General features: G+C 37.2%; 2 protein-coding genes across 7 annotated transcripts; one reads left to right on the top strand and one right to left on the bottom strand.

Moving 5' to 3' along the window:
- Positions 1 to 458: 458 nt before the first annotated feature.
- Positions 459 to 12,596, bottom strand: LOC128671573 (uncharacterized protein). Of its 5 annotated transcripts, none has more exons than XM_053748176.1 (22): positions 12,336 to 12,596; positions 12,102 to 12,278; positions 11,772 to 11,905; positions 11,550 to 11,661; positions 10,980 to 11,108; positions 10,788 to 10,870; positions 10,374 to 10,528; positions 9,835 to 9,987; positions 9,146 to 9,261; positions 8,605 to 8,723; positions 8,093 to 8,175; positions 7,556 to 7,658; positions 7,049 to 7,239; positions 6,271 to 6,377; positions 5,314 to 5,467; positions 4,126 to 4,912; positions 3,798 to 3,905; positions 3,512 to 3,589; positions 2,885 to 2,935; positions 2,522 to 2,643; positions 1,316 to 1,424; positions 459 to 707 (listed from the first exon to the last, which is right to left on the bottom strand). In XM_053748176.1, exons 1-22 carry the CDS (start codon positions 12,343 to 12,345, stop codon positions 687 to 689), a joined length of 3,102 nt encoding a protein of 1,033 aa, XP_053604151.1. In that variant the 5' UTR covers positions 12,346 to 12,596; the 3' UTR covers positions 459 to 686. The 5 variants fall into 5 exon arrangements, with proteins under 5 accessions (XP_053604151.1, XP_053604154.1, XP_053604152.1 ...); XM_053748179.1 differs by having other exon boundaries at positions 6,271 to 6,320; XM_053748177.1 differs by having other exon boundaries at positions 12,102 to 12,263.
- Positions 12,597 to 12,726: 130 nt separating this feature from the next.
- Tbcd (Tubulin-binding cofactor D) lies at positions 12,727 to 27,348 on the top strand. Of its 2 annotated transcripts, XM_053748174.2 has the most exons (21): positions 12,727 to 13,260; positions 13,429 to 13,588; positions 13,728 to 13,851; positions 14,008 to 14,258; positions 14,768 to 14,916; positions 15,325 to 15,532; positions 16,150 to 16,230; positions 16,333 to 16,385; positions 16,622 to 16,768; positions 17,207 to 17,329; positions 18,306 to 18,444; positions 18,714 to 18,896; positions 19,409 to 19,645; positions 20,539 to 20,688; positions 20,996 to 21,121; positions 22,082 to 22,241; positions 23,477 to 23,726; positions 24,345 to 24,513; positions 24,672 to 24,811; positions 25,904 to 26,056; positions 26,657 to 27,348. In XM_053748174.2, exons 1-21 carry the CDS (start codon positions 12,901 to 12,903, stop codon positions 26,774 to 26,776), a joined length of 3,483 nt encoding a protein of 1,160 aa, XP_053604149.1. In that variant the 5' UTR covers positions 12,727 to 12,900; the 3' UTR covers positions 26,777 to 27,348. The 2 variants fall into 2 exon arrangements, with proteins under 2 accessions (XP_053604149.1, XP_053604148.1); XM_053748173.2 differs by having other exon boundaries at positions 16,150 to 16,385.
- Positions 27,349 to 27,365: the final 17 nt, after the last annotated feature.

The raw sequence follows: 27,365 nt of genomic DNA, 5'->3' as shown, positions 1-27,365 counted from the left end.
ATGTTTTAAATACATGCTCATTCGAAATTTCCAAATCGCATACCCATCTCGCCCTTTTAGTGGAGTGATCCCCGCGAGAGAACGTAGACTTGATCCATTTGACTGATCTCCAGATGACATCTTCGAGTCCTTTTTGTTTAGTCTCGAACTCCGAGTTTATTCGAAAGAAAACCACAAAATCTTTACAAAATACACAGCGATAGTGACAACAAAAATATATCTGCTTAAATTCCTTTAAATTCTAGAGCTCTTCGTGCTGATAACGAATATTAAGATATTAAAAGAAATTAAAAATGTTTGTATGACAGAGTTTATTTTTGAAGTGTCTTAGTATTCTTTTTCATTATTCAAAAGCTATACAACACTAAAAAGTTTTATAACAAGGGAATGCGTTGCATAAAGAGGAAAATGCAACAAGTGTCTGAAACAAATCTTGCATATAGTAAAAATACAACAAATCGTAGTATACTATCGTTTATTGTAAAATACTAAACATCACTTAACATCTAATATACACCAATACGTAGATACAATATAGTCTTACTCAGAGTAAGTATTCATTGAATTGTAAACTTTCAAGCGAACCACAGTAATGAAAATTCCAAAAAGTTACGACGTAAATATTTACTTCTAAATTGAATCTATTTCGTATTATTATAGTCTTTAAACTAAACTTAAAAACTTCTCTAATTGTTTTCCTCCACGTCCTGAAAAATAAAAGATTAGTATGTAACGTAAATACTTTATTTTATGCCAAAACAGCATGCCTTGGCTACACTACATACAAGGGCTTCGCTTCTGTAGGAATATCGGGATGAAATGTACTGTATATGCTTTATAATATTCTACCCGTATACCAAATCCCTCAAATCCGGCCAATAGCTTTATTTATTTATTCAGGGAGGTATTACAGTTTTTATTACATAGATATATTTAAAAAGTAATAACATTACAGTTGCGGGTAACAAGACTTCGCTGATAAAATAGCAAGGATGGAATAGAAAAATTAACTGTGCTTCTACAATTTAGAAGATTTTGCGTAAAAAATTGAAAAAGTAATGTCTCTTTCTCATATTCGCGTGTTCCCAGGTCCATTCGGCGATTCGCGTGTTCCCAGGTGCATTCGGGGCTGTCGCGCCGCGAAACCCAGAGACGGAGTCAAATCAAATTGGATTGAAATTTTGAAGATGCGGCTGTGATTTTACACCCGGCCTGACGTCAACTTTGCCAAGGTAATGTGTCCCTTAATAGCCTCGTGAAAATATAGAGTAGTCTTAATCTAGGGCTACACGCTGCTGGAAAAAAACAATATTACCGTTGGGTCACAATCCGCGCAATGCCAAGAGTAACCGCGCTTTTTCGGATTTTTATTCAGAGGTGGCTCCAGGCAGGTGAAGTGGTAGCGTTTGTGGCATTCGTCACATCTAAAAAAATATACACATTTTATAAGTCAAACGCTCAATAGCGCTGTGATTAGCGCATTCAGCCTGCGATAATAGCGGTTAAGTCGCTCTCACAATGGTCAGTCATTGGATGGGTGACCAAAAATATATTATCTCGAGGTCCTCCGTGCTTCCGGTTGTATTTGCAGTCGTTAAAACCCGCCAATCTGCAATGGTCCGCGCGGTGGGTCATGCTCCATATTTCTTATCCATCAATAAGGAAGACCTGTGCCCCATCAGTGTCTGTCATCAGTCCCTGTGTCCCTTTACATGGCTGATGATGATAAGTTAAATATTTATGATTTATAATATTAGGAATAGCAGAGTACAGTCTGTTTATATAAAATAGAATATAAATGAGGGCGCTGTGTGCACTAGGCTGGCAACACTAAAAGCTTATCAACCAATCTTGACTATTCCATTTGGTATTGCAATGGCAAAAAATGTAATTTGTTAAATTTCCTGCTCTTTATAGACAGATTGTAAACGTACACAGTAATATGAGAATAAAGTATTTTAACCAAGCAAGATTAGTAACAGATGTACAAAATTGACTATAAATACGCTACGATCAAGATGAAATGAACCATATGTGGATGTAACAAAGCACGAAATGGCGACCACACAAGGTTGGTAAGATGTATTAGATACTATTAGATTAAATAAAATGTCCAGTCGGGAGCCTCAGATACCGCTGAGCGACACTTTGAATCAAGAGCTGTTCACTGGCGAAAAACTTATAGCACTTCATCCTATGATGTGGATTCACATCTCATTGTGAAGTTGATTCAAAGTGAGACGGACTAACAAATCACATTACGACGTGGTTGTCGTCGTGTCACAATGGCTCACTATGATTGGTTAGCTGCGAATCGAGTCAATAGTGAGATGGGAAGTGAATGGATGCAAACCCACACTCACTAGCCCTCGGAAGAGTATGACGCTATCTCGTTTCGCAGGCCAATATCTACTTTGGTGTAATGAGACCAAGTGAGCAAGTAGAGTAAGTATTTTTTATGGTTCGCTAACTGGCTGAACTATATTCAAGATTATACACTAATAAAGCACACAATGCTAACCGCACTAGGTTGGTGCCGTCGCCGGGCTGTGCGCAGACGTCGCAGTGCGTCATTGGTGCGAGTGCGGCGCCGCCCGACGCTGATTGGTCGGGGCCTCGCCGCGCGCGCGCATTGCGCGAACGCTGTGTAGACATCGACGCGTCAAAACTTAACACTATTTGAGGTTACATAATTGACAGTGTTTAGTAAAATAATTGTAGACTGAGATTGAGTAGAAATGGTACAAGTAACAAAAATAAACGATAAGCCGTTATGTTGTTCTGAATTTTGACAAATCTTCACTAAAATCCTAATTAATTCGTTTCGGTTATATAGTTTCTGTAAATGTTTTTAAAGAGTTAAAATGCCAATTTAAACGCTAACCTTCGGTTTCGTCGTAGCAGTTTCGGGATTTTCCTCCTGAGTTATGGGAAGCTTACACAAAAGAATAAGCATTATGAAAACGACATGAAAAAAGCACTGGTGTGATTAATGAAATGATAAACAAACTGAAAATTTCACCAACATTTATCACTTTTGCAAACCCCTAGCTAACATTTAATTGATACAGTTAGATAATTTCACCCATGATTATAAGTATATGATTGATAGAATCTTTACTATCACAAGATAACCTTGTTATAAAAGGGCATAAAATTGTTTTGCATTAGTTTCTACCTGGCCCCGCGGGAAACGAGCGCGACAATATATTTTTACTTGATTTAAATAATATATGTTGGAACACCCGTCATAATAGCCATACAAATAAATAACTACAATTTACAATAGGAAATATTACATAAAACTCAAGTCAGATGACTAGCACATTCGATAAGCAAATCCGCATTGATACGGAAGACTTTTGTAATATTACGAAAAGCTTGTGAATGCCAAAATATGCTGTTTACACCAAATACTAATAATACTGCTATCTGGCGTGATAACATCGCTGTAATATTCCCCATTTGAAGGTATTATTTGAAAAAAATATAGTATATATATATTTCTTACAGGAGTAGTCCCTTCAGACTCGGCGGCGGGCGGGGCTTCAACTTGCGGAGGGTCGGGGGGCGTGGCTTCTACTCCGGGCTGCAAAAAAAAAGATATTTTATGATTCTGGGCATTTTATAAATAAGTAAAACTTTATAACTCTTATTAACCATAAATTGATAAAATATCCAATAAAAACATCAGTTCATATTACATTAAAACATTGCTGATTACTTGGACTAACTTACGAACTCCGAATAAAAAAAAAAAACTGCTAGGAACAGTAAAATTCGTACTATCTACTCACCTTAGATAAATTCTTCATGACGGACGGCGGAGGCCCATCATTACTGTCGGTCGGCACGTAAAACATTTGCGTGTCCAAGGAGCCGTCCGGTTTCGGGATCGGTTTTATCTGAAAAAAAAATGTCGAATCGAATAATAAAGTACATATGATAAAGGCAATGGCAAACCACTCCCTATGTTGTCTATGAGCTGTCTAGGCTTTTTACTCTTTAATTGTCTTTTGCCACGTCTACGAGAAGATGTGGAGTGGTCCTATTATATATGAGTAATCTACGCCAAGAACGACACGCCTATATAGTCGCTAATTACTCAAAAATATGTTTAGTTACCTTTATAGTTATCCTTGGATGCGGAGTATCTGGATTTTCCATATCCTGTGTTTTCTTCTTCCTCTTATGCTTGTGAGACTTCGACGGAGAGCGCATGAAATCAGGCGAATACCTCGATCTATGCTTCTCTTTCCTCCTCTTTCTATTCGCTTTGTACGTAGCAATATCTGAAGAGAGATTCGCCAACGTACTTTCAATGGAACTCTCAATCGTCTTGCTGTCTCGTTCTTTAGACTCGTTTAAAAGAGATGAGAATGATAGATTTTGTGGAACAAAGCCTTCATCGCGCTTCATTGAGGTGTTATTAATAGAGGCGTTGGAGTTTTCGTTGTGGGAATCATTAGGGCTGTCAGCTACTATAGGGGTGATAGACATCAGTGGAGTATTAGTCAAGGAAGGAGATGTAAAGCTTCTCTTGAGTTTCTTACTAGGGCTGTCACTTTCACCGGCGGACCCTGATGTGTGCTCTTTAGGCTGCTTGGACTTCTTCATTTTCTTATCCTTCTTCTTCATCTCGTTTTCATTTTCGCTGCTGAATTCGAACGGTTTTATCGTCACTTTGATTGGTGACAGGTTTTCTGTTGGTGTGATTTTTAGGGACTTTTCAACTTTGTGAGATTTATCGGCTTTTGGTTTTGGTGGAGGGGAGTTAGGCGTTGACCCCGGGCTAGCGAGTTCGGTGATGATAGCGCCATCTTTGCTGTATCTGATGCGAGATCGTCGAGGTACCTTTTTCTCCAAAACTTCCGGTTCGGAATCGGAAGTCTTGTCGCATTCAGAACATTGCCTGAAACCGGACACTCAAGTCAATTCAAACATAAACGATTTAATTAAACTGTATTGTGCAAAAAGTTAGTAATAAGTCCTACTAATATTATAAATGCAAAAGTTTGTGAAGACGTATCAAACGTACACAACGTTTGTTACTCTTTCACGCAAAATCTACTGGACAGATTATTACGAAATTAGATACACAGGTAACTAAATTAATGACTTAAAAATTGAAATTGTTTTGTTATACCTATCTATATGTCACACATGCTTTTCAACTTATTTGTATTAATTTATTTCTCGCTCGATTTTACTTAAAACTAAGTCTAACGCCTCTAATTGAAAGTAGTATAAGAAAGATTAAATTTTTGGCACGCAGTGAAAAGTGAAGCGTGCCCTGTGTATCTGCGGACTCACCAGCCGTACAGCTTGCTCTTCTTGGGCGGGCGCTGCAGCGGCGGCCGCAGACAGTGCAGGTGGTAGTGCTGCGCGCACGTGTCGCACGCCGCCATCAGGTGCTGCTCGCTGCTGCGCGCGCACACTGCGCACTCGCGCGCCGCCAACCCCCCCGCTATAATACATTAACACCGGTTTTACTACTTTTCTAATAACTTTTATTCCTCTCTCTCTCTCATCTGAGCGCTTTCCGGACTTCTTCGGCCGTTGAGCGTCGGACGAGGTACGCTTTCTTACTTTTCGTCTCCACTACGCACGGTCGTCCGCATCCCAAGTTGTCTGACCATTGGCGCGCATATGATCCACGACGAAATTAAGTTTTATTTATTTCAAAAGAGTACCAAGTACATGCAATCTTAATACAAAAACAGTACATACAATCTTAATACAAAAACAGTACATACAATCTTAATACAAAAACAGTACATACAATCTTAATACAAAAACAATGAATTACTTAAAGCCAATTACAGATTCCTGTCGATAGTAACATAATATTACAACACATTTAAACCAACATACGTTTCTAGTACTTATTAATGTTATGCTGCATCGACAGCAGGCCAACGAAGACGAAGGAATAGATTTCTATTTATTTTAATTACCTCAAAATCGTACAATGGAGTAAAATCTCTCTCTCTCATCTTCCCAGTTCTGAATTTCCTTATAATCTGCTAAGAAAGATTCGAAATAATTAATGATTCAACAGTGAATATTTATCTACATAAGAATCTGGTCTCATAGTGCTGTTAACATGTTATATACGCCTGTTACTCATAAAAAGGTTAAAGCATACTTTAAGCTCGAGTATGTTTTGTGTCGTTCTGTCAATGTCAAATATTGTAAAGTGCAATAGTGACAAAACATACATTCGCTTGCAGCATACTTTAACTTTACAAATGTTTATCGTAGTCTTACCTTCCAAAGAAGTAGACAAGACTTTTCCATGGCGAGCGTCCGGGTTGTCGCTAAGAGGAAAACCAACGCCCATCTTTAGGGCCGCAGCGGTAGGCACAGACATAGACCTGCGGCCGACCACTACATATTATACCACCGTTTCTCAAGGACTAAATTGTTTTTTTTTTTAACCTCAAAATTATGTAGTACGATGTATGCGATTTCTTTCAATCGAACAAGAAATAAATTAAACAATATCACTTGACATATATTAAGTTGAATAAATATTTTTTAAACTCTAAAGCTTTAACAACTGAAGTCACATTGTAAAAAAAATGTAACTCATATTTTTGCAAATAAATAATCTTTGTCTTTGACGTTTTTATTGTTTGCAAAATATTGCGAGTATTAAGTACCGTAATGTCCCGGATTTGAATCCTACTCGTGCATCGTATTCTGACTAATCTTACTAATATTATAAATGCAAAAGTTTGTGAGGATGTACGTGCAGTATGACAAATAAAAACATCACGAGAAAACCTGCATACTGGCATACTCCCTCTGGCCCTCCATCTGTTTGAATCAAAAACTTTGTTCTATTTCAAATGTCCAAGTAAATGCATTTATTTAGAAATTACACTTTTACGTGCAATTGTCATATTTTTAATCGGTCATATCGATAAGTAAAAATATCAACTAATATGTTAAGTTTCTCGTCAAGTTTTAAAACAGTTCCAACCAGGATTTTCCACTTTAATTTTAACGGCATTCCTCATGAAAACTTAAAATATAAATATACCGTTTCTGCAACTGCTGCGGTGTGACCTTGGGCGTGGACCTGGGGATCACCGGCGGCAACAGAGGCTTGTCTTCCAAGATGGCGGGCGGAGTTTTCTTAGGGCACACTGTTATAATGGCGTTGTAGATCTTTTGTAGCGCCTCTCTGGTCGATGTCAATTCGGCGAGAGCTTCTGTGTTCTCCTTTGACGCCTAAAAATACAGATGCAGTATCACGTCTATATTCCTTGCGGCGTAGACAGAGCCAAAGTGACCCTCGAAGACCACGTTAAGCTGCATAGCGGGTGATTTGGTGATATTGAGATTAATTAGTGATAAGTTGCTAGTTCTATCAAAATAATCTTCAGTTTATAGACCTTATAATATCTTCAGATATTTAATGCGGTTTTCACCAATAGATAGTGTGATAGAAAAAGGTTTAGGTGTACGATTCATTATGTTTTTACCCGAGCGAAGCCGGGACGGGCCGCTAGTCAGGTATATACCTGATAGCACTAGATTTGCATACCTCATCATAATCATTCCTCAGTGTGTCGTCCTCCGCCAACAACTTTTCGTTCTCAATGGTGAGTCGTTGCAGGGAACTGCGTAATGACGTCACACGAGTATTCCTGGAAAAAATCTAACGGCTTATGACACTGGAATTTGACAGAAAATAGGACAGTTTCTATATAAGTTAAACAGAATTATGCACTGTGAAAAATCTTTTAAAACATTCTAGATTTTATATAACTATGAGATGAGATGGTAATGACAGTTGAATATAAAATTATTAGAACTATATAAAACGACCTAATATCACAACCGATTCCAACAGTAGAATTTCGAGGGCCTCCACACAGGAACTACATGGGGGGACTGAGGTATGCGGGGAGGGAGGTCGTTGGGAGGTAAATAAAGAAATGTAACTTTTATAAAAAATATACATATTACATATTATCAAGTCTTTAATATTTAAGACAACTCTGACTATTATAAATGTGTGTCGAACAACTGAATGAATCTCATTCAACTGTACTAATATGATATTAGTTCATTCACGTACCTGTCCAAGTAATATCCCACGAATTCCACAGAAAACGCGGGCGGCACGTGCCAGCGACGGGACACATCGCGCAGTGCTGCCATCTACAATGCGAACAATCAACACTTTATTTTTTTTTGCTCTAGAGCTTTTACTTTTTAAATGAGATTCTTTTTTAAGCAATAAGATTCAATTTTCAGCTCTTGAGTAGTGCTTACAATTCTATTTTACATTGAAACAGTTTCAAACTTTACGTGAGTGAGAAGTGGGAAAATTTTTTTAAAACAAGAATTCATTTTAACTAGTTCGATGATAAAATAAATTTATAAATATGTAAATCTTCGATATCTTTCAGACATGCCATGTGACACATTTTCATATTGTCCTGGACCCAACAGCCAAGTTTCACAAGTGACCCAAGTATAAAATACAAAAAATCAAATATTTTTGCGAAAAAGAAAACAATAAGAGTTATTTATTTGAGTACCCTAAACATGCGCAAACAAAATGTTTTGTCAAATTTAACTCGATACCTGTGCATCCTGGAACTCCAGCGCATGTATATCGACGCCCATACATTCGGCTTTGTGCTGGAACTGCCTCATGGCCGACGCACTGCTGTACAGCATACGCGCCATCTTTTGAGTGGGCACTGAAAACACATTTTGTATATTTAACAGTTTATGTACACAGATATACAAGAAAGAGATAGACTGTAAATAGGAAAGTAAGTACAAAGGTGCTGCTAAATGAAATAACCTTTTTCTTTTTTATTTCAATATTTTAAGAAGTTAGCTGTTGTTCAATGTATATTGCTTAAAAATCATTCTTACGCTCATAAAATTGAAGATTTTTCTTCATTGGGATCAACTCTAGGTACCACTACGTGATGCATTTTTTTTTTCAATTAAAACTAGGCTAGGATTTCAGTTTCCGCAGTTTTTGAAAGAAGTTGTTCAAAATCAGGTAAAGAAATTTAAATGGGACATTACAAAAAAATAAGAAGTTCTTAAGCGACAGATGAAGAAGATTTCAAACATATTTTGTCGTCATCGTCACTAAAAGTACAATTACCCCATGGCGGATTCCTGTTCTCCTTCTGCTGCAAATACTTCCGCCTGCACTTCACCAGCTTCCTCTGGAATCGGAGTTTTTCATCAGTGGTCACGCTACTTTGTAGTTCTTGTCGCCTGCAAAACAATATCGTAATCTCAGTCACGGGAACGTAATACAAACAAGTGCTGAACATAAGCCCATTGGGGCATCATATATAATTTAAGAACTTTGTTCTAGTCGGTGGAGCACTTTCCATCTTAATCTGTCCTCAGCCATCGATTTCACCTCCCTATACGACACGAGCTCTGCCTTCTCTTTTATTTCATCTAGGAATGACCTTTTTGGCATTCCTTTTCCTCTTCTTGCTTCGATTTTTCCTTCAATTAGATATTTCATAAAGTTGTCATTCCCCTTTTTGTCTCTATTGCTTTCAATAATCCTCATACACTTTCATATAGACCACTCAATCCAAAATCAAAGCCTGGTTGGCTTCAATAGTAGATAGAAGTTTTTTTTTTTAAATAAATAAAATAGAAGTTCTAAAATTGACTCCCTTTCAGTCTGAAATTTGTTCGTTCATACAGACAGAACGAACATAACAAGAAGACTTATTTTATAATATGTAAAGATTATTTAATGAGTAGTACTGAGGCGAATGCTATTCAAATATTTGTACAAAAACCAGTGATTTATAAAGTGATTGCTACCGTTTCTCAGTCCTGAATTGCAAAGCCAGCCAGTTCCTCTTGCGTTTCTTCACGAGAGCCTTGTCAGAGTGTAGCCGACAATGCGCGTAGAATGGATCCGCTTGTTCCGCTTCTTCTGAATGCGCTTCGGCCAGCAAACCTTCTCGCTGTCCACTGAAATTAAAATATTTGAAAATCGTAAGTAGTCAACAGATACTTAAATTCTCTCTAAGTTTGTTGAGAGTACATTAGTGGATGAAACGTTGCGAAGCACGGAGTCAGCATAAAAAATAAACCGTTTCAAACATTACAACCTGTTTGACATAAACCCTTCCTGGAAATGCTATAGGTGCCTACCACTACTACCCAGGCTATATGCCCCTTTGTCGCCTCGTACGACATCTATGGAATCGACAGGTCGCTTAACACAGACACTTACCGCTGTAATGTGTACTTTCTGTATTTTTTTAATCATTTATTTGTATAGTGTTTTTTTGCTTTCTCTGCAAACAAACGATTTATCTATCATTTGAACAGTGTCAGCTGGCTGACAGACGTACCAGGTGACATGGAAGAAGGTCTTGCACAAGCCGGCGTCGCAGCCGACGCAGACGCCGGTGCGCGCCAGCGTCGCGTCGCAGCACAGCGCGCACGCGCGCGCGCCCCACCGCGAGTACGCCATCTCGAACAGCGTCACGCCGGACAGATGTTCCACCTAGAGATTCACGACAAGCGATTCAAAAACGCCATAATAGTGTAACACATTCTTAATTGTGACACATTCTTAAGTGTAACACATTCAGAAAGAATTCTTATTTGAGTCCTGTTTTGCTCCTAACACATATAAAACTGTAACAGATAAATGTTACTGTTTGAACCAGTTTGTGTTGAATTTTGACATTTTTAAATGAAAAAATGTATCTTTTTTATACCGCTAAGAATGTCGTAAACAGGTTAATAATAACATTGAATACCTCTGAAAATGCGACTCCCGGCACATACAGTGCACAAACTAAATGCACCCATGCTCCAACTTCTGTTTCTTTGAAAATGCCACCTAAAAATAAATAATCATGTTATGAAAAATGTAAGTAAGGATAAGAAAAGAGGAATCGAAATGTCCTGTTATTGAACTTCATTGTTAATTTTGATAGTTAAAGGATTACCTTTATTTGGACAAAGTTCACAGCTAGGGTCAGTAACTCCAGCTTTGCAAGCCTCACAGAACCATGGCTCTGTGGATGCAGAACTGACTGTACTTGACTCACTAGCCACATCAGAAACACCATAGCAACCTACGACCAAAAGTAAAATTTAATAATCAGAATTATAAATGCAGTCTATTATAACTAGCAACACACATTAGCTTCGTTCAATTAAAACCTTAATAATACATTTTAACCTTCCTCAGGGATCATACTACCTATAGCTATATATATAAAACTGTACAGTAGTTTTTTTTAGTTTATTGTGTTCATACAGACAGACAGGTAACAGAGGGACTGCTCTTTATAATATGTAAGAATGATATATATTATTAAAACAATCAAATTGCCTCCCTACCAGAGATATCAATATTCTATCAATTTTTCTAATCAATAATGAAGCATGTCAAGAAGAGATTTTTGAGCATTTCTGCTCATTATACTTGTAAATAATTTGTAAAAATGTGAAACTGATGTACAATACATCAGTTTCACATTTTTACAAATTATTTTCTTTAAATATATCCTTACCTTCATGCACGGTGACCCCACAGCCATCACAACCAACAATCTCATTAAAATCATCCGATCGCGAGCCAAGACACCCAGCACAAATTAGCACATTAGCTAAGTCTCCAGGAAACTGTAAATAAAAATAAAATTAACTACATTGCTGAAAGCCATTTTGGTAGGTTGAGCTTGTTTTTATAATTTAAAAAGCTATGATTTCTAATTCAACAAAAAAAAACTTACCTTGAACTCCTTCTTGCTATTTTCCAGCAACTCAGCAACCGACATCTCTTCTCCAATTTTATTACTATTTGTTTTAAAGCGTTCAAGATCTGAATCAGACTCATCTTCTGATGACTCACTGTTAGCATTTCCTTCTAAAAATATGTTAATTAGTTATAATATGTACTATTGCTAGAATAGTATTCTTTACCCTAGAACTGCATTATGCATAACAGTCAACAAGCTACTTGGATTTTTAGATTAATTATTTTTAATTTAAAGTTATAGATAGTTTTAACCAAAAGGCTTAAATTTATTAAGCTACCTGGAAAGTTGTTAACAAATTCTTACTTTTGTCGTCATCACTGTTGATAGAGTAGTCATCACTCTCCTCCGGGTGATCTTCAATTCGAAAGTCTGAGTCGTCTGAGCTCTCGCCTTCACCCAGATCAAAATCTAGCAAAGCCTGTGGCTCAACTGGTTTCACCTTCCTTTTGGCCGGCCCTCGACCCTCTGGAATATTGTCGACTTAAAAACAAATGGCAATTATTAATTTGTTCATCGTACAGCAAAAATTATACTTACGATTACTCATGTTGAAGAGAAAATCAATAAATTATAAAAGTCTTCGCCAAATCACAAAGCCGGTGTTTACAATGATAACAGGGGAGAAAAAAATTTTTCATTTCAATAGTTTTTCTCTCTGTTAAAAAACTCTACTCAACAGATATAATATGTAAGTAGTCATTGTTCAAAACAGAATTTTTTTTAGAGACACTTTCGCACAGTTTGAAGAAAGAAATTAGAAAAGAAAGACGCAATCGCTAAGCATCCATGTTTAATTGTATTTAGAAGATGAGACAGTGACAGTGACGTTATGACGTAGATAACTGTTGTCATTCTGCCTTGGATGGATGTGGCAGGTCGGGACGGGGCTAGAAAATGTCAAAAGATAAATGTCAATGTCAGTCAAACAAAACAAATCAAAGAAAGATCTGCATTGTTTAGTTTGAATCACTCACTCATATTTTTCTAAAACTTGATAAAACAGAAGAACTACAAATACGTAATTGCGCTTAATTTTATGATATATTTAGGCCTATAGTGTAAAGTTTTCTTGAAGGAAAAAAGCACCTAACCCATCAGAAATATGGTTGGGCTCGATGCAGACCAGAATCGAGACGACGAATGCGACAACATTGGCTTAGGATGTGCGCTGGAACATTTTTCTGAAGTAGAGGATGTCATGAATATGATAGATAATGTGAAAAACATCTATAACACACCAGCATTTGAAGTAGAATACGATAAGTTGTATGCTATCATCAAGCAATATTATGAGCAACCTCACTTACTGGATCCTCATTTAGATAAGATTTTAGCTAAGTTTTTGAGTCTTATAAAAGATAAAGAGTCACCTATTGAGTTGAAACATGCTACATTTAATTATATGTACCAGATTTTCAGAGTAAGAGGATACAAAATAGTTATCAGGCATCTTCCTCATGAGGTAAGTTATGTTATAGTTAATTTACTACTATGGCATATGTTTATACAAATAACTAGTAATAATGCTTTTATTATTTTAGTATATATTTTACTTTAAAAAAGTAACTATGTAACACTTTGTAATAAACGCAAGAATATTGAATAAATCTTTAGTATTGAACTTTTTAAGGTCTCAGATCTACTGACTGTACTGTCATTTCTGGAAGCCCAAGATCCTAAGGACAAGGAGACATGGAGGAGCAGGTTTGTGCTCCTGCTCTGGCTGTCGATTGTTGTTATCATTCCGTTCCACATGAGCCGCCTTGATGGTTTTGCACCAGGTCAACCAGGTAATCAACAAATTATTGATTTACTTGTGTAATTAAGTATCATAAGCAAACTTCATTAAACCTTTAAGATTTGGTTAAATACATGCTTGTAAGAATTTGAATTTTGAATTGCTATATAAATTAATTAACTCTGTTGTAGATGCTGGCAATTCAAAAAAGATGACTGTGATGGAGAAAATCTTTAATATCTGCAAAACTTATTCTCTCAGTAAAGATGCTTGCGCTGAGGCAAGTGCTTTTTTAACTTCAAAGTTCCTTATTAGGTGAGTTTATGCTTGTAAGTATTGTAATCAAGTTGATTTATTTAGCCGTGAAAATAAATTGTGACTACATGTGCATATATGCAGACATGTGTGAAAATTCTGCTTCTAAGATAATTCTATTTTGAAATGTTTACCTTTTACTGTTTACCTTTTTAGATCTGATGTTAAAGAATTATACATGGGTGCATTTTTTGATTGGGCCTGTGAACTACATTCCAATATTCAAGAAGAAGACACCATACACTATGGTGTGCTTGCTGCCGTTGCTGCAGTCCTGAAACATGGGAAAAGAGATGATTTGCTGCCATATGCACCCAAGTTGCTGGAGTGGGTGACCAAGCAGAACTATAAGTCACACAAAGCTATGCTCGTTAGAAAGTATGGAGTGAAGATTGTGCAAAGAATTGGTGAGATTTTTAATAGAATTAAATTTTGTTTTATCTTTATCTCATGTCAGTTATCCTTGTTTTCTAAGGTTCTTTGTGTGTCAACAGTTAAATCATTAATATAATTAATTAATTAAAACTTAACATTTTAATGAAAACCATGAAATATCATATGAGTGATTAAATTCAATTCTTGATTGTATAGTAATATTAATATAGTATTTTTGAATACCAATAAATAAGATTTTTGACTTTGGTCATATTTACTTATTATCAAATTTTGATTGTTTAATATGGCATTAATTTCGAGTTCACACATTTAATTTGAATGTGAGATCGTTAGTCCTTAATTCACGTCAAAACAGAGCATTTGATTGAGTGATTTTTGGAACCTGAGCAACATAGGCTACTCATTGTAACAGCTAGCACTTCATATTGGCATTCTTAGGTCTAACATTCAGGGAACTGGGTGAAATGGCTCATCATTGCGCTGTCGTCGCGAACAAGAAAATAATAATAAATCCCTATAGGTCTAACATTCCTGCGTCCGCGGGTGGCGTCGTGGCGCTACACTCGCGGCTCCCGCTCGCTGGCCGTCACGCTGGGCGGCGCGCAGGCCGCGGGTGATACTGAGCCCGCGCTCGCCAGTGTACACACCGACGAGGATATACCGCAGGAGGTATTGTATATGGAAATGTGTTTATTTGTGGCGATACATTGGCGGCCTGACGGGCCCCATTCACTGGCCATGATGATATATCTGCCAGATAACCAACCGATGTCAGAAAGTCCCTTAGAGGCTACCGCCATCTAGTGAAAAGTGGTGAAACAAGCCCTACATTTTTTTTATCTGATAGGAAGCTACTAGTCTATAGATACCTGCAACATCAAGGGTTTCAACAAATGTATGATGAGACGTCGCCGGTGGTCGCTAGTTACGTTATAATTTTACGAGCATTTATATCACAAAATATTTTTTTTTATTCACAACAATTGCCAGTTTTTCTTTTTTTAACCTATTCCATCCAATGACTGGGCAAAGATCCTCCAAACCCTTTCAAGCTGTTCTAATTTTTTTTTCCAACAGGTAGAAGATGTAGTAGAACTTCTGCTATGCTCCCTCCGCGACGACGACACCGTGGTACGATGGTCGGCTGCCAAGGGCGTGGGTCGCATCGGAGCTAGGTTGCCGGCGCTGGCTGCGGCGGACGTCTGTGAAACTGTACTTGGGCTGTTTGTTGATAATGAGAGGGAGACCGCTTGGCATGGTGGTTGTATGGCGTTAGCTGAGCTGGGTTTGTATTTAATGTTGAATAATTTATCTATAATTGCTCGAGTATTTGCGGAGTGTCACGAAAGAAGTCCCACAGGCAGTAGCGCAACTGTCCCTTACAAAAACGTCGTGACCGAGCTGTTGTTGATAGTCCAAATAATGCCTCGGGACATTTTTTATATTGTAGGCTTTCGATAATGTCCAAATAGGCTTTCAGTGCAAAAAATTACTGCCCTCAATGTCTGCTAAAATATGCTAGGTAATATAGGCTAATATACTGTATGATGTAATCTGCAAACGCATATCAACATATAACATTTTTTGAGTCTTCAATGTTCATTTTATGGTTTTGTATGGATATTATATTAGGTAACTGGAACAAGACCATAAGTGACGTTCCACGGGTAAAGATACTTTATGGGCGGATTTTGTGTACCTACGTTTTTATTTTGAATAGTTTTTTGAGTTACATACCCATATTGTGATCTTTCACGGGTGATGGTAAATTAAGTATGTGTATTTTATAGCATTTTTTGTATGTGTTTTTATCCTAAATGGTTTTTGAGTAGCAGTTTATATTAAACATCGACCATACGGTACCTTTACACGTATTTTAAATAGCTTAACGTCGTTACATAGCTCGTCGCGGCCTCCTCTCTCCAGCCCAAGTGGGGTCGGGCATAAACAGTGTGATCCGCGCCCTAGAGCGCGACGAGCCGCGCGCGGCGTGCGGCGGCGGCGGCGGCCGCGCGGCGCGTGACGCGGCCTGCCACGCCGCGTGGGCGTTCGCGCGCGCGTACGACGCGGCTGCGCTGGCGCCGCACGCCGACGCATTGGCCAACGCTCTGATTGCCACCACGTGCTTCGATAGGGAGGTATGTTTGTTTTCCTATTTATTAAAGAAAATTAGGAAATCGTAAAAATAATTTAATTTTTAAGTAAAGCTTGTAAAATTGGAATACTCGCGTATAATTCCTTTAGGATGTAATTATTGTTACTTATTGTTAATTTATTTTCTTTATAAAGAGTTTTTTTTAATTTCTATGTAGTCCATATACCATATAATCATAATGCACATTTATAATAAAATGTGTCTTCCATATTTCCACAGATAAACTGCAGGCGAGCCGCATCCGCAGCTTATCAAGAAAATGTTGGTAGACATGGCATGTTTCCCCACGGAATCGATGTGTTGACCACCGCTGATTTCCAGTCAGTCGGTCCCAGGAACAACTCCTACTTGGTCATAGCTCCACAGGTGTGTTATAGTTATAATGACCTCTAGAACTACATATAAAATGTATGCTTTTACTTGCCTCATTAGTTGCAAACTTACAAATAAACATTTTGTTTGAAATGAGCCTTTCACATCAACAGCGCGCCTAGCGGACGATTCGCTGGCGAATAATTTTTGTTTCAAAATTTGGTCGTATGGACATGAAGTCTTATCCTAGATACCACACGCCACAAAATGGTGGTACGATCTTATATCACGATAATATTAAACTTTTAGAGCCATGCCTCATTGCTCAGTTGCGCTCCGTCGTTTACGTCAACGCATGTCAGTGTCAAAACCTATCCCGGAGTCCCGTTAAAATCTGCGAGATTTTTATAAAACGACATATTTTGTGTATTATGTTTTTTTGAAGTGAATAAATGATTTCAAAAAATCAAACATACTTATATATTGTTGTAGGTCGCCAGTTACCCCGAGTACACCCGCCCCCTGGTGGATCACCTGGTGGACCTGAAGGTGGAACACTGGGACTGCGCCATCCGTGAGTTGGCCGCCAAAGCCCTACACAAGATCACTCCTAAGGTATGGTAACTCTTGATTACACATGAGAATAATAGGACAATAATGAAAGACAAAACTATATGGAAAGAGTAAACACTATGCCGACCCCTCATAACTGGGTCAAGAAGAGCAGTAAGTAGGTAATATTTACTTGTCGTATTGAATCTTGATCCTTTAACTTTCTAATCTTGTTTCTGTGTTACCTCTTCAAGCTGCAGATAAAGCTTGAAGAGGTAACACAGAAACAGGATCTTCGATCGAACAATATTTTATTCGGAAGATAAGATATTTCATTCCGAAAAAAATAACTGATTCCCTGGGAATGGAGCCGCTGCAAAAACACTTATCTAATCTCACTTTTGACATTAAATAAACAAGAAAAATCATATTTAATGAATTTATGCTAAAATAAGCTTAAATTAAAGGTGTTTGGTTAATTTTTATGTAAAATATTATCCCTAATATTTCATAAAATAAAATAATAAATTACCCCAGCAAAAATACGGAAAATATCGACGGAAATAATGCACTCATAGATCCTCTTTCGAAGCTGGCCACTATTGTAATGTTACGTGACGTCCTTTCATTTTGACACCGTGAAAAATTCGTCATTTTTATTTTAGCCTTAGATAAGTTAGCTCGTATTTTAATTTATTTTATTTTTTAACTAGATTCTTTTGAATCTTTATGTAAAAGTTGATTTCTAGGAAACATGACTGAAGTAAGTTGTACATAAAAAATACGTTCACAAAAACACGTCCATAACAAAAATATACGAAAATCAAATTCTTCCTACTTAATATTAGAAACGTGAAAGTTTTGTTCCTACAAAAATGAAATATAAAGGAATATAATGAGTTCCTACTCATTATATTCCTTGACGCGAAAACAAACATTTGAATGAAAACCTGTATTTCTTACCATACATACATTTTTGCTATCCTCAATATGAAAGCGAAACTACTGGGCGCGGTTAATATATAAGATTACTTCACAGATTCCAGAGTATGTAGCGGCTGATATCCTGCAGAAATTGGTGAATAAGACAGAGTCCATAGACCTGAATGTGCGTCACGGCGCTATACTGGCCATCGGGGAGGCGATACATGCCTTGGCTGAGACGAAGCTACCTGATGGTATGTAATTAATTTACTGTACGTATATGTGTATGTGTATAACTTTAGAAAGTTGAATAAAATCCAGTCCCGCAAATTGGTTGGGCATTTCTGAGAATCATTGTAATCAATTTTTCAGATTAAATATCACAACCGAATCTCCAAAATTGTATAGTTTATTTTTTGCATTGACCGCGGGGTTCGGGGCTTCACAGCCCCGAATAAAATACGCGAGCTGAGACAGAAGTGAAATAAAATTTGAAATCTACGTTTATTATCCACTGGTTCAGGTAAAGCCGGTGACACACTGATATCGGAAGACATTTTGATCGCCGTCCGCGACTTGGTGCCTCACCTCCGCTCTCGCCAGCAGTTTAGAGGATTGGGAGGAGAGCTGATGAGACAAGCTTGTTGTCAGTGTATAGCGTCGCTCGCTTTGGGCGCCGCACCTTACCACTCTCATGATACTATTGGTAAGTGTGTATTATAAGAAAACGTTTAGTATCTGAAAATGTGTAGCGTTTTTTGATTTATTATCGACACGTAACGAAGAAGGTAAAGATGTAGCGATTAGATCCGACGAACACCCTGTGTGAAAGGTCGTAGGTTCGAATCCTAATTTCATTAGTTTACCAATTGGCTCAATTGTATGTTTGTCTACTTTCTTATGTGTTGTGTATCAAATTTAACCCATTTAGAAATATTTTTGTAATTAATAAACTCACTAGTGGACCGATTTTGATGAAATTTGGCACAGAGACAGACGAGACGATCAGGAGTAACAATGCTCCTTTCTATATTACGCTTTCACCTGAGCGAAGCCAAGACGGGCCGCTAGTACAATATACAATCCGTTTATCCTTACAGAGTCCTAACACAAAAACAATTTTTACAATACTTAATGTTAATTGAACATTTGTTGAAAATCCAAATATTCGTTCAAACCAGTATAATCAGAGTTTTGTTCTAAAACTTTACTTTTCAGACGACTGGCTGAATCTAATCGAAGAATGTCTATCCCACGAGGTGCAACCGATCCGCGAGAAGGCAATCCGCGCGCTGCCGCTAGTGTTCCAACAGTACCTGCGCGACGACAACATGAAGTATGGCGACCTCACCGCTAAGCAGAAACGGATGCGGTTGCTGGAGAAGTATTGCGAGCAGCTGGGCAACACTGGGGTTAATGGGCTGCTGTTGAGGATGGGGTATGCTAGGGCTGTTGGTAAGCAATATATGTTTTACGATCAAGTGAATGGAAATGTATTCTCAAGGAGGGGTCGGCGGCAAGTAAGCGGCCGGCTGTAAAATCAAATGCGAATCTTTTAAAAGTATTTTTTACGCTAACCCCACTGGATTTGCGGCGTCACAGCCCCAAACGTAATGTAAACGAAGTCCATGTGAAATGTCCAATGGAAATCCATATTATTAATCCAAGTATATAAGATATGTTTTTTTGTAATGAATAAACTCAAAAACCGATTTTGATGAAAATTGGCAAAAGGTCAGACGAAACGTTCAGTTGAAGTACGAAGTGTTTTTTTCATTATGAGCTAAGCCGGGATTAGTCGCTAGTGTAGTGATAAGAAGAAATATTTTAATTATTAAATAAGCAATTTCAGTCAAAGCAAATAAATGAAACAAAAATCGGATTGACATATCTAAGGTTATATTTATTTTATTCTGATTCATTTAGGCTGACAATGTCTAGATCCTTGCGCCGCGTCTGTCTGTCCGTCTCAAAAACAACTGCACTGATTTTCATGCGATTTTCACCAACATATAATGTGATCTGAGTAAGGTTTAGATATATAATTTATTATGTTTTTACCCGAGCGAATTCGGGGCGGGCTGTCAGTTATTATTAAATATACCTATTTGACATGGATCTATAATTTATTAATATTATTTATTCATATCTGAGAACCACCGCATAAAAAATTATCAAATAAAAAAAACCGCATCCAAATCTGTTCACCCGTTGATGAGCTACGGTGCCACGTACACGGACAGACACAAACTTAGCGGTCAGACTTATAACACCCCTATTTTTGCGTCGAGGGTTAAAAATAGCTTAACCCAGGTTGGCGGGATAAACTCAGAACATTGATATTTCAGGATCGTTACCCAAATTCGTGCTATCTGAAAATCTACAACTGGTCATTCAGTCGCTGATAGAATGCAGCAAAGTGACGGACGCCACTCATAAATGGGCTGAAGCGAGGAGGGACGCGGTTATTGGACTCACTGAAGTTTGTCAAACACTGGGTAAGTTTTATAGCGAACTTGTTTTTGCCCGCGGCCACGCCCGCGTGAATTTCCTATGGGAAAATTTATTTTTCCGCTATCCCATGTCCTTTTCCTACATGGTATGCAAAATTTCAAGAATATTAGTTAAGTAGATAAAACGTGAAAAGGTAACAGATAAACACACTTTCGCATTTATAGTATTAGGATAGCGAAAAATATTTCCAATCTCGTACCACCTCAATTATTACTACAGTATATCGCAACAAAATAGGATACAAAACGCAATTTTAACAATAGAACATTTCACATTGTATTGTGTTGACAGGTATTGCAAACGGAGTGGAGAATTACGTGGGGGAGATTGTAGAAGCGTTGCTGGCGTGTCTGTCGGAGTACACCATCGACATGAGGGGCGACATCGGCGCCTGGGTGCGCGAGGCCAGCATGACTGGTTCGTATACATCCATTATTTTCACTTTCATTTAATTTCCTTGTCTGTCTGTTTGTAACCAAATTTTGCATGTAAAATTTTTCTATAGAGTTGAAATTTCCCACGTCGCTTCGTTTTCCAAGACAATGATAAGCTTAACCTAATGGTATACACAGATCAGCTCCCAATGAAGGAACTCCTCAGCAATTTACAACACATACATGTTTTTCGTCACATGATATTGCAACAAAATCATGTGATTACAAATCTTGTCTATATACTTAAGCCCAATTTTCATGATCCTCTCTCTATCTCTCTCTTTCTCTTTTCTGCAATCTCCAGGAAAATGATAAAAGGTGACCCGTGACCAAATGTCTGGCATATATCTCGCTCAGAATCAGCATTGCTATATGATGCAACATGTGAATGAACTTTCAATGTTACATCATACACATTTCGTACTATGTCATTGCGTATTGTGTAATTTTCTTTCACGATTTTGCGTTTAGTTTTGCCGTGTATTAGATTCGATTAAGTTACGGGCACACGATACATAATATTATTCATTCATGCAATTCATAATATTCAACAGCCCACACTGAGCATAGTGACACTAGATGGCCGTATGTAGTTGCAAAAGTAATGTCACACAACTTTTGCATACCAATAGCCGGTAAAACATGTAGGATTATCTATTCCTTTTAACAATTTATATTACTCATGTTTTTTTAGGTATTTTCTTTCTTGGCAATTTCGATAAAATCTAATGCCAGTGAGTCTTATACACACACTCTATGTTTGGACCTTAATTGTACATAGTTAATGTTTAAATAAATCTTATGTTTTTGCAAAATATAAGGTCATCAAGATTCTCGTTGCGTTAATGGAAGATTAGTCTAAGATATGAGTAGGCTGTTAAAACGATTAACGAAGAGAAAAGAAACTTGATATTTTTTTACAATATTAGTATGGAAATTCCAGGTCTCCTCTCCCTAAGTCGTCAGTGCGCAGTAGAAGCGCCGCAGCTGAATACCGCGGCGGTGGTGAGCGCCGCGATGCGCGGCGTGGCGCAGCAAGCGGTGGAGAAGATCGACCGCACGAGGGCGCACGCGGGGAGGATCTTCACTTCTTTTATATACAAGTAAGAGTTGTTTGTTGTGATTAGGAAGTTCAAAGTCTAGATTTCCCAAATTAATCCTTTAGAGATACTTTTTCATGTCAAAGTTTAATTATATGGTACTAGCGCCCTGGGGCTTCGCTAGCGCGGGAATTTCGGGATAAAAAAAAACATTCTATTTGTTATTCTACCCGTGTACCAAAGTACATAACAATCCGTCCAGTTGATTTTGCGTGAAAGAGAGACAAACATACATCCTCCAACTTCGCATTTATGAATAATATTAGTAGGATGTTATCAAAAGGATATAAAACGCTGCCATTTTGGAACGTCCACTACTGAAGAAATGCCGAAAGAAACTCATTTAAATAATGTTGGTCCCTGTCATGCCAGAATGGCTTATTGTTATTTTGTTTTACAAAGTCGAAGTATACAAAAGCGTGTTATGATTGTGATATAATGCCGACAATAATAATGATACTCTGTCTTACCGGGAAATTTAATCATGTATATCTTGATTATTATTAAATTTACCTGAAAAATAATTCTATTTACTTAGGTAATGAGCAAACATTTATGTTGCCACTATACTCCAGTATCAATCAATTAGTTCCATTTCGTTTTACAAGGCCACACGTGCAATGAACGTAAATCTACAATTAAATACAAAATGCGATAAGGCGACAGGCCTAAAATCGCAGGAAAGTAAATAAAAAAAGTTTGTACTGTTAGAATCTGATGTAACATCGTAAGTTCAATCGTAAATGTTTCATCATTATTGTGAAGGTTAGTATGTTTTTTTGTCTGAATTTAGAGTTGAGTGTGTTTTATGCAGATTGTAAACACTTCTTTCCTTTGGTTGCCATCGAATCTGCTGGTTCGGAATTAGTTGAGAAGGAGGAATAAGTGACTTTGTTCGAAACCAGTTTCGACCCATATTTCTCATGAACGATGGAATCAACTACGATGGATGTAGGTTTATATAGTTTTAAACTAATAAATAAGATATCACTTCTATTTTTTTTTGTCAATTTGTAATTTTTTATGGCTTATAGAATGCCCCATCATAAAAAAATACAATCTGACAAAAAAAAATTGAAGTGATATTTATTAGTTTAAAACTATATGTACTCTGATAAATTCTTTTGTCTTCCGTTTCCTTGACCATACATTGACTCCTTACATACCAAATCTTCACTTTCTTTCTTATCCGGCTGCTAAAGAAGAATTACGTATATTGATTAACCTAATATTTTCAGCGACCCGCCAATCAATAACATTCCTAATCACGACGCGCTAAAGCGCATTTTCCCATCCGAGGAAGTCGAACTGAAACAAGGCAAGGAAACAGAGGAGGATGAGACTGCTAGTGAGAATTTCAACGTAGTTCTGTGGTTGTTCCCCGGACACACTATGCCGCGATTCGTGCAGCTATTGACGTATCCCGACTATAGATATAATGTCATTAAAGGGCTCATTGTTAGCGGCGGCGAGATGACTGAGAGCTTGGTAAGTTATATATATTTTGACTAATATTTAAGTACATTTAATTTTAATAAATAAGTATATGAAAAAACCATACAGATTGAGTTAGCCCCAAAGTTGGAAACTTTGTTTTATGGGATACTAACTCAACGGTACCGTGTTTTATATATAATAAGACCCAGGTCAATCTGAAAAAGCCCACTGGAACGATCCGTCTATCGTCGATCTGTCCCAGTCGGTCAAATTTCACAAACGGTGTGTTTTCCCAAATTATTATATAATACAAATTATTGTGTTTTTTTAATGATAGACTCTATGAGATAGAGATAAAAATTTAGTTAATTTAGTTACTTTTATTTAATCGGTTTTGTTTTGTGGGATGATAGCATGCTCTCCTTTTAAATTTGCATACCCGTAGACGGTGAAACATGTAGAATTAAGTTTTTCTTTTAACACCACATTGTAAGAAATGTAAATATATTTTTGCATATAAATAATCTTTGTCTTTGTCTTTACCTGCTAATGTAACATTATATGATAGACAAAATAGACGCTGGTCTTTCGCGAATGCTATAGACATTATAGAAAAAATACATTAAAATATGAATAAAAATAAAACAAAAAAAAATGTCTATTACACAGGTAAAACACACAACGCAATCCCTATACGCCTACCTGAATTCTATACAAAGCGACAAAGATCTGCTAGTGGCCATCTGCGACACTATCGTGCAAGTGTTCGCTGATAACATCAACGTAAAGCGGATCACGGGACCAATATTCAACTTCCTTGACAGACTGCTTAGCTCAGGTAAATGGATTCGAATATGTTTATTTGTAACTAGTGCCCTCGTCCAGACTACGCTATCACATCACGATGTGTGTTAACATTTGCTCATAAAATCCTAACCGAAAATCGCATAGGAAATTTTTGCATGCCAACGATTATAAAATGTATTTCTGTTTTAGGTTCAATATCACCAATCCTTGAAGATCCAGATTCAACATTTGCTCTGAATGTGTTGAAATATCTTCAGTTGGAACTCAGAGGAGCGAAGAATATTTACAAACTTCTTGATTCCATCAATGTGTTGTGTCAGTTAATCCAGGTAAGTAATTTTATTAAATACTGGCTTTTGCCCGCGGCTTCGCCCGCGTGTATTTCTCTGCGAAAACGGAATAGGCAAGTTTTTCATATAAACTTTCGTCCCCCATTATATGATTTTGAAAAAAAATAGCCTTTAAAATTTTGAACGAGGAGCTACATGCATACAACATTTCATTAAAATCGTTCCAGCAGTTTAGCCGTGAAAGTGGAACAGACAGGTAGACTCACATTTATAATATTAGTATGGATAATAATTTTGCTATATGTTTAATGACATTTGTTACTTAACCGTGCAAAATCTGCTGGATGCATTTAAATGAAAATGGAGAATTTAATCTGGAATAGTATATGTATTATTCCAGCTTTATACGATATTATTTTATTCTAAAATTCCCTTGAAACGAGGCTCGGCTGTGAAGTTACTTATTTTTATCAATATGTACCAGGTTGCTGCTGACAGATTGTAATCTTAGAAACTATTTGTTATTGAATATGTTGATGAATTTTGCTTCTATGACTACATTAAAAATACTAATCCTTTACACATTTGACATGGGATATAAAGGGGTGGTTGTCAAGGCCAGAGAATTGTAAAAAATGTGTAATCTATGTAAAATAGATTTTAGGATCGCTATGATAATTCAGAGACTGTAACAATGCAGCTGGAGTTAAAGTTGGTTGGAAGTCCATTTTAAAAAAGTATCAAAGATTATAAAAACAAAGTCAACAATAAAAAATAACTAAAAATTTGTGACAATTTTTATCAATAAATAATCACCATAAACTTGATAAATTAATGTAGCCATCGAACAAACATATCTTTGCGAACATTTTAGCAAGTTGTGACGTCACTCGTTCGTGTCATTCAGCATGGAACGTTTGGACAAGTCCAAAGATGAATTTTTGTCATATCTTTGAAAGTATCATTGTCACAGTGATTTTTTCCACTGGTGTTTCTATTAATATAAGGACAAATCGAATGAAAGAAAACGAAAGATTGTCAACTAGCCTAGCTAGTTTTTACTGTTCCTACTTTTGATACTTTTTTGTGTTTGTAAAATAATTGATGTATAATAAATGATGTGGTGGTGAGGTGGTGTCGACGTGCGCGCGCGCCGCCGGGCAGCTGGTGGTGTACCTCTGCTACGGCGAGCGCTACGTGCGGCGCTGCGCAGCCGCGCGACTCTACGAGGCGCTCGCGCTCTACGGCGACGACTGCGCTCTGCCGCACGACTCTCTGCCGCAGGTTAATGTTACTCACGTCACGACACTGACTGATCTGACGGCGAAGTGCGGGTTTGCATTTCGTTTCTCACTTTCGAATCGATTCTAAGGAACCACCGAACCTATTATATTGCGGAGTGGTTGTCGTTGTGCGTCACGATGGGCGCTCTGTGATTGGTTATCTGCGTCTCACTGCGAGTCGCTACGCACACTGATCTAAAATTCGTAAGACATCAAAAATGCACAACCTTGATATTTAAGTCTTGACTTTTGCCGGAGTGCAACCAATTTTTTACTCTTATTTACTTTCACCTGTTGTGTCGGCTACTATGTTTCATCTGTCCCGATATTTGACAAAAAATAACTTTTAATTATTTGTAGAAGAAAAAGCACTGTGATTACAAAATGGTCACTTAGGCGGCCCTTATATACAAATAAGAGTAGCTACTGCTCAGCTGTTTACGTTTGATGAGAAAGCGAAACTATTATACTATATCCTTGTCATTCCTTCAAATCGCAAAGCCGAACTTAACTTGAATATATGTATATTCTTAGTAATTTCGCAAAATAAAGTGATTGTATCAAAGGCCGCGCAAATTACAAAAAAACATTTTGTCTACAGGTGATGTCGAAACTAGCCGATACGGACTGGGAGCGAGACGTGACGGAATTGAGACCAATCAGGAACGAAATTTGTGATCTCATGGGGATAAAGCGACCAGTTTTGAAACAGAAGCCTTAATACACCAATTTATTTTTATAAATACGCTTTTATGTGGCTGCTTGGAGCAAGTAATTTGCCAAATTGATTTGATTGCTTCGTGCCTTTGAGGTAGGTATATTATTACTTTCGTATAGTAATATATATTCTTATATTAATAACTCGAGATATTCGCAATGGCGGTGCTTAAGACTAATAAATATTTCAAAAATGTATTACTATGGAGTCGCATTAAATTTAAACGAAAAATAATGTTAATTTTACTAATTTAACAAATATATAATTTGCGATCCCATAATTTTTTATGTTCTTCGTATCGTATCAATTGTTATGTGCGTACCATAACTTTGATGTATCCATGACATATCTACACGGTAATAAAATGTTTGTAAAAATTTGGAGCCGTGAAATAATTTGGTACTTTTTACGTTGCAATAATGCAATCAGATTAGTCGCACCACGTAACCGTGGTTATAATTTTGCTGTGTTTACTTACATAATGAAATAATGTATTACAAGATTATCACAAGATGTACTGGTTTTATATACTCACAGAATTAATTTGTTCTTGAACAATAAAACTTATTTATTTTACGTTTTGTATCATTTC

The sequence above is a fragment of the Plodia interpunctella genome, chromosome 7, assembly GCF_027563975.2.
Source record: "Plodia interpunctella isolate USDA-ARS_2022_Savannah chromosome 7, ilPloInte3.2, whole genome shotgun sequence".
NCBI classification, from domain to species: domain Eukaryota; kingdom Metazoa; phylum Arthropoda; class Insecta; order Lepidoptera; family Pyralidae; genus Plodia; species Plodia interpunctella.
Note: the sequence above shows the minus strand (reverse complement) of the source record. Positions and strands in the feature narration are given on the sequence as shown.